This window comes from Diplotaxodon limnothrissa, linkage group LG15 (assembly GCF_057381915.1).
Source record: "Diplotaxodon limnothrissa isolate DT_005_m linkage group LG15, D_limnothrissa_male_GT1.1, whole genome shotgun sequence".
In the NCBI taxonomy this organism is placed as follows: domain Eukaryota; kingdom Metazoa; phylum Chordata; class Actinopteri; order Cichliformes; family Cichlidae; genus Diplotaxodon; species Diplotaxodon limnothrissa.
In genome coordinates this window covers 36,818,579-36,828,699 of record NC_140610.1, presented here as the reverse complement: position 1 = coordinate 36,828,699, position 10,121 = coordinate 36,818,579, and the positions used below count along the sequence as shown (strand labels likewise).

Below are 10,121 nucleotides of genomic sequence, written 5' to 3'. Positions count from 1 at the left end.
CATGCCAAACTCTTACAACGCCTCTTTCATTGCTACAGGCAATAACTTTGCTGACAGAGCAGCAAAACAGGCGGCACAAAAGACAAACATCACATTGATGGCAGTAAACACACATCAGATTCCACTGGATGTGTTGAAAAATGAACATAAAGCAGCAAGCACAGCCGAGCAGGCAAAATGGTTAAAACACGGTGCAGTTCTGACAAACGACTTAATGATGTGTTATGGCAAGCTAGTGTTGCCAAAATTCCTCCACAAAATGGCGGCATTAGTGACTCATGGCTGTACGCATTTGTCAACGGGGGGACTGACCAGTATTGTCAACTCTCATTTCTACACTCTACACTGTAAATTCTACACTGTAAATTTTGAAACCTCAGCAAAACAATTTGTCAGAACGTGCATGACGTGTCAAAAATATAATGCTCAGGGAAACCTGAGACCACACAATCCATATGGACTTTATTGAGCTAAATGAATGCCAAGGGTAAAAATACACCCTAGTGGTTATAGATGTATTCTCAAAGTGGCCAGAAATCTACCCAGTGAAAAAGGCAGATAATTTCAGTAGCAAAATGTATGTCTAAGTTGTAGGAAAATAAAGAGATGATTGTAAATGACGAAGAATGTAATGATGTCTATCAAGTGTCTTGCAGATCACAGCCCGGTGACTGGGTTCTGATCAAGGTGCTCCAAAGGAAAAACTGGAGCACACCCAGGTGGGAGGGGCCATACCAAGTCCTCCTCACTACACCGACCGCTTGCAAAATTGCGGAACGACCATCCTGGATCCATCAGAGTCACTGCAGGCGAGTAAGTGAAGCCATCTAAACACAGCTGACAGCAGGCGTGCCCACTTGTTGTGATCTCGCCCGGTGGAGGGGTCAGCTTTCCTGGCCGGGGGGAACTATTCACGACAGGAGGGTGTGTCCCGTCGTCATGCGGTGGTGGCTTTTAGTAACTGCAGCGGCCCTGACCATGGCCGGGCTCCTCATCTTTGTTTTCGTGAGGGACAACAAGTCACGCAATATGAAGAAAAGGCAGACACTGTATGACAAAGGACAGTACACCGAGTTTCCCCATGGATACGCCACTAACTTTTGGTGGCAGTTTATGAACACTACAGCTCACTTGAATAACAAAACTGACTGCTATGCATGTACCCATATGCCTCTATCCTCACAGACGTCTGGCCTGTGGCCGTACAGCATACCTGAAGATCGCAGTTGGTGTCTGTTGGACCTGGCAACACATCCAGGCTACGGTACTCTTTGGTCCAAGGCCAACTACAGCATCCCAGCAAAAGCAACCTGGAGGTCATCATCACTCACGAATGTGCACTGTTCCGGACAGACCTACCTACTGACCTGGCCCCAAGTCTCAGACCCACTGCCTGATGTAATTCTACTGAACAAGCTGAACGCAGCACAACTTCCAGTATGTGTGATGAACAATGGATCGCGGGCAGTGGGGGAGCTGCCTACTTACCTATGCAAATACATATACACTTTCTGCCCACCGAGGAACGAGAGGAAGTGTATGGACTGTTCACTCAACGAAACCTGTGCCAGTAACACGACGCTGATGAGCCTCAACTGTCGCTCCGACTACAGCTACCGAATGCCACTACAAACAAAGACTCAGTACCAGACAGGATGTGCACGGACGGCACCCAGCAGTAGAGGAACCAGAGTTTTGGCTGACTGGTACTTCCTATGTGGCAATAAGGCTTATCTGTCACTCCCTGAAGGTTGGGGGGGTCTGTGCGCCCTGGTGCAATTATCAGATCACGTTTTCTTCATGCAACGTGTTGCACATCACCCAAGCCGCCGACAGAGACGTGAAGTGGACTTCACCTCACCCAATTCTTTCGGCATTACTGTGGACACTGGAGTGCCGGGACAGTTTCGCATCTGGGGAGGAGGAGTGAAATTCTTACAGAGCTTGATCCCCGGCATTGGAGTTGCCGAGGTGCGGGATCATGTGGAGATCAACCGATATGCTCTGCTACGACACATCAACTTGACTAAGACCCTGGGAACCGCCTTAGCAGGAGAACAGCAGGCCATCAGAACGATGGTGCTGCAGAACAGACTGACACTAGACCTGCTAACAGCATCACAAGGAGGAGTTTGCAAGCTCATAGGAGAGACATGTTGCACTTTTATCCCTGATGGATATGAAGCTGGAGGAGACATTTATGAAGCTTTGCAGAATTTGTCCATTCTGCAAAAATATGTCACTGACCACACACCTGGAGCAGCTGCAGCACAAGGCTGGCTAGACTGGCTGGACTGGCTGTTCGGCGGTTCATGGCCGGCTGCTGTAGCAAAGCCGTTTGTCCTTCTAGGCCTCATCATGATAGCACTGCTCATATTAGTGTTGTGTGTGTTGCCATGTCTAAGAGTAATGATTTCAAAGATGATAACAACTACAATGACTGCTTATGTTGCCGTGCCTGAAGAAGACCAGCATCCCGTTGCAATTCTGTTAGAGGAGAACTTGTAATAACTGCTAATGAATGACGTGGTGATTAAAAATGACTTGTCAAGTGATCACGCACTGATTAAAACATTAGTAGGTTATGCAGGTTTTCATCCTTTTATTTTTTGAAGTTTTCATTTTAAGCATAAAGTTTTCATTTTAGATATAAGGTTCTCATTATTTTACTTTTTTGGAGTTCTCATTTTAAACATAAAGTTTTCATGTTACATATAAAGTTTTCATCCTTTTATTTGTTGCTTTTATTTTTTTGTAGTTTAGTTTTATTATTTTTTCTTGTTTATTCCACTTGTTATTTCAATTACTATGATTTTCTTTGTTCTTTTTATTATTTTATTTTGTTTTATTCTTTAAACCAAATGATTTCCATTTCTGCTATGCTGACATTTTGAAAATTAAAAAATTGCTTAAGATACTTAATAAATAACCTTCACAGACAATTGTTGTATACATTTAAAATAAGTTAAAACAGGAGGGAATGTTACAGGAAAAATGATTCTATGTTTCTTTACCTTCTTTTAAATGTGCAAGCATGCCCTTTTGTCTATGGTTAGATTAGTTTAGAATTATCTTTTTAGACTTTCTCAGCAAAGACATACTGTTTTGGGACATATTGTTTTAGATTGTTTTATCTCTCACAGCTCTCTGCTGACGAGACTAGCGCCACATATGGAGTTGTTTATTTTATCTGTTTTGTATTTTCTTATCCTGTTCTCACTGTCTTTCCTATAAAAAGTGCCCAGCCTCTGTACACGTTGTGAGTTGTTCTGAACAGCTTACCCGTGTGCACGTTAAAGCATAAAAAGTGATCTTGTCTCATTGTGTCTTTATTTCTCCTGGGTCTTTTACAGAGTTTTCCCCCAACACAGCTTTATTAAAAACAGGAACTCCCTGCATGTGTAACATTTGTAGAACAATGTTCCTGATGTGCAGGTAGCTGTCAGCAGACTGCCCGTGCTTTACAGGAAAGAAGTCCATAATGGAGATGCTGTAGGTACAGCTACACGAAATCCCCATACATCTAAGAGGGGGTCTCAGTGCTCTCAAACTCAGACTGACGAGCAACACCCAGTGGAGAGCTATAGAACTCTCTGCCCCCGACGGTTTGCATATGTCAAGGTAGAGCGATTGTTCAGAGATGCATTAATAAGTGAGATTATTTTCGAAGTCTGATCATTCCGGCAGCAGCTCTGGAAACTGTCTGTGCCCTCGTGTTTTTTATGATTTAGTCATGCTAGAATCCCTCTTTGCTCATTCCGCTGTTTGCCATCTATTTTCATCACTACCCCTCTGATGCAACAGCACAGCATCCGTCTCATCAGATATTACCATCACAAGTAACACACGAATCAAAATCGATGCAGTCGAATTTCTTGCTTTGATCTATTATTTCTAACCTTAAGCCGAGCTCACATTACTTAAGATCATTTATATATGTTGCATGTGGGGGGAATCTTAACTTAAGTGGTTGAAAGTGCACGCTATATTTAAAAAGATGAGGGAGCCAGACTTTTTGTATCAGTAAATGTATATCAAATTGGAATAAAATCTAAACAGCTGTTAAAGCAGTGGAGAACTTTTGAGCTTTATTTATAGCGGGTTTACCAGCTGCCAGAAAGATGACAGAACGGCAGCAATCTGGTTTTCAAGTAACGGAAGACACAGATAAGGAGAAAAAAAGGAAGTGACAATAGCAAGATGAGTGCAACTGTGCTAAGAGGAGCTTAATCACAGCAAATACTATTAGCACTATGGCTAATGATGGTGTACAGCACCTGATGGTGGCGTGGCTACTTCCACAGTATGTATCCACATTTAAAGACATTTTGTCAACAATATGAGAACTGATTTAACAGAAACCTGTTTCATGTTTCCGCTGGGCTGCTAACTGTTCAGCAATAAACCCAAAATCAATTGAAGGATCCAGTCTGTCAGGGGAAATATCTGGGAGTGACTGATATCAAGAAATCATTTACAAAAGGTAAGACCGTGAGCAAACAACTGCACTGTTTTTCTCTTTCTCGTTTGTGAACACATCTGTTTTGTGTCGCCCTGCTTTGTGACACTCTGATTAAGTGGTAAAACAATGCTTGAATTGTTTTTATTTGGCATTTTGAAAGTAATCTGTCTGTCATTCTATAGAAGCATACAATGATTCATTTAATGTGGGAGGCGGCTGTGACTCGGGGCTGCATGGATGGTGGGAGGAGGTTGGGCTGAAACAAAAGAATAGCTTAGAGCAGCACGTTTATAAAAAATGTCTAAGGAAATGCTCGTTCATTTTAATTGCTTATTTCTCTATGTCAGGGATGTGAAACACATTATAAATTGGGGGCCACATATAGCACTTATGGCCTGGCCAGACCAGTAAACATCCCCCTAAATAAGTTTAGCTGCAAGTTTAATCTCCGTGATTTCAACATCATGTCTTAGTTTTACTTCATGATAAAGAAATGCTGCTCTATTTAATGAAATAAATCTGTCAGCATGACTCTTTGGGCTTAAATTGTAAAAAATAAATAAATAAATAATAATAATTAAAAAACAAATAGATGTGTAAATAGATGTGTAGAATTTCCCAAACTGTCCTGTAATTAAAGGTTTTGAGGGACAAAAGAAAATTGAAATTAGCAGTACCAGGAATTTTTATGTCATCTATCACTTTTATTGTACGTATTATAAAAGACTATAAATGAAAATACAGTTTTTCCAAAATGTATACCCTCCTTCATATTTTCCAAAGATATCCATTGGGCCGGATTGGAGTCCTGATTCTGTCCCCAGAGCCTCATATTTGACACCCTTGCTCAATATGCATCAACTGTCGTTACTTCAGGAGCATTTTGTGAATTAGGTGAAGGCAAATATCAACGTGACACCTGGAGCACAGCTTTACACTAACACTGCCCATGCACCTTTGGAGCAGTTACAGGTACTACAGTGTCTTCAATTCGATTTTAAAGAGAGATTTATGTCAATTTTTTGCCTTCACATATTCCCTCTTTATTTATATGATTGCTGGCTTACTCTGTTAGGCTACCCCACATTGTTTTTTTCCATTTAAATTGATTTTTGCCACGGTAACACAAGCCTTTCGCCCTACAACACCTTTGTGTTTCATTGTGTTTTCCCTCACCTCCTTGATTCCTTACATGTTTGTGCATCTCTTGACCCACAGCTGTGCCTTTTTTATGGTTATTATTTGTCATAATTATTTAGTACTTAGGTGCTGCTGTCCACAGTTGTTTCATTGGATAATATAAAATATCAAAAAAATAATTTTCACCCTTACCTTTTACATTTTTCACAGTTGTTGCAAGCTGGTGAATGCGTGGAAATTTTTCATAATCCTTTAGAGGAATACAAATGTTCCACTCGTCATCTTTGATTTGCACTAAATAAAGTAAAACAAATATTATGATTTCTTTTTCTTCTTCTCCATTTTATGTCTGCTCGCATCTGACGCTTGTGTTTCTCCCTCTCTCACTGACCTTCCAACCATGGAGAAACCTAGAAGCCATACCTCCTCTCAGGCTCAGTGGAAGCCATCTGACACGCTCCATTACTTTATGCTTGTTCCAATTAAACCTGACACCATTTGCTGTCAGGAGCATAGTGATACCCTGCAGAAAGGTAACCCAACCCTACTGCACCCACTTCCCCGGGGGGTTTCACTGTTTCTCGATGTATATTATGTTATTACAAGAAGATCTGTATTGTCAGACGGCCGTCCAAAAGTTGAATGTCCAAAGTTCACTCTGCCAGATAACGCATGCACGGCAAGTTTTAGTCAAAAAGTGAGAAACCATTAAAAGGCCACATACTGCAAAAAATATGAGTGGAAAAGTGTGGGTGATACCATTTTCTGCTAAACCATTTCATTAAAATGAATTATAAGAATTTCAGCCCACAGTAAATTAAAAATAAAAGAAAATTAACTTGCTTTTCAGAGAAAGCCAGAAATACCAGCATCCATCAAGGGATTTTTCTCTAAATCTGGAATGGCCCTTACCATTTGCATCGAACCCTCACTAGCTTTCCTCCCACATGATGCCCTGAACATGAATATAGTGTTCTACAATTTGAAGCTTTTTTTCTTTCTTAGTTAGCTGTTACACAAAAGGTCAGCTTTTGTTACTTTGCACCACAACATTGTCATTTTAAGATAGTAATTTAAAGAAAACTGATATCACCCTTCGTAATGCTGGTTGTGCTTTCTATTATCGAAAGGTAAAAAGGTGGTAATATTGGGGTTATAATGAGAAAAAGCGATGGTAATACTTTAGAAATTGAAAGTGATTACCACTTTAATATCAAATAACCAAGAAATATGTTGTGAAAAACTGCAAAATGTAAAACTACAGATTTCTATTAAATTTCACATCAGTATGTCCGACAATGTGGGACCAGAAAAACATGTATATAGTGTAAATCGTCAGTCATGACTCAAGCATCAGAGTTATGGTGATTTTTTTATGTGGCTATGCATGCAAAATGGTTGTCTAACTCACTGACTCCCTGGCTGTGATGGTACTGCAGGTGGGCTGCAGTAATAACAGAAGTTCAATTTGAAATTATAAGTATGTATGTTATATATATATATATATATATATATATATATATATATATATATATATATATATATATATATATATATATATATATATATATATATATATATATGTATAGACACCCCATGGGATGTTCTGTTTTTTACATGGTGTTGGAATTGTTATTGTGTTGGAATTCTTCAAATTGTAGTTCATAAGGGAAATATTGGTTATATATATATATATATAACCGAGTTGACTCGAGTCCTCTTACAGCAAACGTAACTGTGTCGCGTGTACATTCCCTGCAGGATGCATTTGCCGTTGCAGGGTACAGGCCCAATATTTATGATTCAGCAGCAACTCGCACAAACAAAGCTCCGACAGGTCTCCTGACCTTGAAATTAACTTTGCACATCTGTGCGCTTCCTGGCTTGTATTATTTATTTCCGTCATCACTGTACAAGTTTACAAAAATCCATGCCATCTGCCTCTGGCTGCAGATTTGAGGAGCATGAACAAGACAGTAATACAGTGTTGTTATCATAACTGTGATTGGCGCACCTGTTTCAGATGGAAAGGTGTTGTTTTTCCAGCTAAGAGGCAATTTAACACTCACTAACCCTTTTGTACTTTTCTCTGCTCCAAAAACATAAAGTATAGCAACAGATCCTGCACTGAACCGATGTACTTGCATGTGTAAAAGGACTTTTCGTTGCGTAGAAATATAATTTGCATTAGACAAGTTTGGCCCTCAGAAAGTTTGATTTAAAAGAAACAAAAATAAAACCACTCTAAAACCTATTGCACACAAGTAGGATGTCACATTACATTGATCAACCTTTAGACTTTAACTGTATTTTGTGATGCTTTTCAGTAAAGCCACTTTTAGAAAAAACATACATAATGACTGCTCACATAATTTGCTTTGGCTGGAACTTCAGTGAACGTCTCATCAAGCAGAGTAATGTTAATGTACAGAATCAGGGGACAGTAGGGCCCGCGTGAAAACTATCTGTTGGGCACTCAAAGCAATGAGGCTGAGAGAAAGTTAATCCGAAGGCCTCTCCTTTGATGAAATGACCCCAAGTAAAGTTGTGGAGAAGCTCAATATGTTTCCTCTGCAGCAGGCTGCAGTCCACCAACCACCTAGAACCAATCTGAGGCTTATGACGGTAGCAGGGGAGAAGATACATTAGGCCTCCCTCCAGTGGGTAATGAATGGAACTAATAGGAATAGGCAATCCCAGTCCACACCACTAATATATGTAGAAAAATACTAGATGCAGGCTCTGTTATTTGCTCCTACAGCATACTGTGATGGCAGTTTTCAACACAAACGCTTCCCAAATATTTACAGAAAGCTAAAGTTAAGTAATTGTTTAATGAACAGTAATGATTCTAGTCATGTAAACAGTGAAGGCTGGGAATGAGTGTTGGTGTGGTGGTGCTGTACTCAACGCTTATTCCAAGTCAGTCTTTCTTACTTTAATTAATACTGGCAGTACTTTTGGTTCTTATCAGCCTAATGTCATAAGTCAGGTCTTCCGTATTCACAGCACAGGAGTCACTGTGAGGTCTATTCTTACTTTGATTAATAGTCAGTCACGGCTTGGACAGTCTCGGTCGTTGAGTCCTTGGGCAAGAAACTTCGCTGGTGGTGTCCGGCAGCACTGACAGAGCCTCGACACTGACAGAGGCGAGGCTCTGTCAGTGAGCCTCGCCTCTGTCAGTGCGCCCCAGGGTGGCTGTGGCTACAATGTAGCTTGCCGTCACCAGTGTGTGAATGGGTGGATGACTGGTTGTGTAAAGTGCTTTGGGGTCCTTAGGGACTAGAAAAGCGCTATACAAATACATGCCGTTTACCATTTTACAAGCGCCCTTCAAATGACAGTAATTATGTTCCGTTTTGTGCTAGAGACAAAATTCAGATGGTTTCAGAAAAAAGAGACAACAAGGTTTACGGGAATGTTTGGTAGCATGAATCTAAAGGGTTCCTCGAAGATCAGAATTATTTTGTAATTTTACAACAAAAAATTACTAAACAAGTCCAGGTGGCCTGTATGAAAAGCAAAGGGTGAATGGAAAATATTTTTATAAAAGACTCTTAAAACATGGTGGTGCAGTGGTTAGCACTGGGTTTGAATCCAGTGACTGACTAGTTCCTTTCTGCATGGAGTTTGCATGTCCTCCATGTACTCCAGCTTTCTCCTACAGTCCAAAGACATGTATGTTACACTAGGTGATGATTCTAAATGACTGTGGATGTAATGTGAATAGTTAGTTGTCCAGGGTTTACTTTGTCTCTGCCCCCGTGACACCAGGATACCTCCACCTGCTTTGTCTCCCTGAATTGGATAAGGCACTTCAGCACCAGGTTCTGATGATTAATATTTCAATTTATTTCAATTCAATTTATTTTTACAGCGCCAAATCACAACAACAGTCGCTTCAAGGTGCTTTATATTTAAGGTAGACCCTATAATAATACATACAGAGAAAAACCCAAGAATCATATGATCCCCTATGAGCAAGCTCTTTGTGGAGACAGTGGGAAGGAAAAACTCATTTTTAACAGGAAGAAACCTCCAGCAGAACCAGGCTTAGGGAGGGGCGGGGCCATCTGCTGCGACTGGTTGGGGAGCGAGAAGGAAGAGAGGATAAAAGACATGCTGTGGAAGAGAGCCAGAGATTAATAACAAGTATGATTCAGTGCAGAGAGGTCTATTACCATATAGTGAGTGAGAAAGGTGACTGAGAAAAAAAAACTCAGTGCATCATGGGAATCCCCCAGCGGCATATTGCAGCAAAACTAAGGGAGGGTTCAGGGTCACCTGACCTAACCCTAACTATATTCTTTAGCAGAAAGGAAAGTTTGAAGCCTAATATTAAAAGTAGAGATAGAGATAGTTTCAAAGTTTATGTAAGTTAAAGACACAATGAATAAAAAAGGTGATTTTTATAAAAATGTACTTTATTACAGTATATCATGACTTAGCATATTAGCTGTTCCGATAGACGCTTACTTAAAAACAGAAAATGCAGATGAGTCCAGCATCAGCTCTGTAG

General features: G+C 40.4%; 1 protein-coding gene across 1 annotated transcript; it reads left to right on the top strand.

Annotated features, from left to right (window-relative positions):
* The first annotated feature begins 1,446 nt into the window (after positions 1 to 1,446).
* On the top strand, positions 1,447 to 2,523 carry LOC146617931 (syncytin-2-like). The gene has a single exon (XM_085373460.1). It carries the CDS (start codon positions 1,447 to 1,449, stop codon positions 2,506 to 2,508), a length of 1,062 nt encoding a protein of 353 aa, XP_085229586.1. The 3' UTR covers positions 2,509 to 2,523.
* The last annotated feature ends 7,598 nt before the right edge of the window (positions 2,524 to 10,121 follow it).

Coding starts and splice junctions, on each gene's coding strand:
- LOC146617931 (XM_085373460.1), top strand. CDS start 1,447: ATGAACAATGGATCGCGGGCAGTGGGGGAGCTGCCTACTTACCTATGC.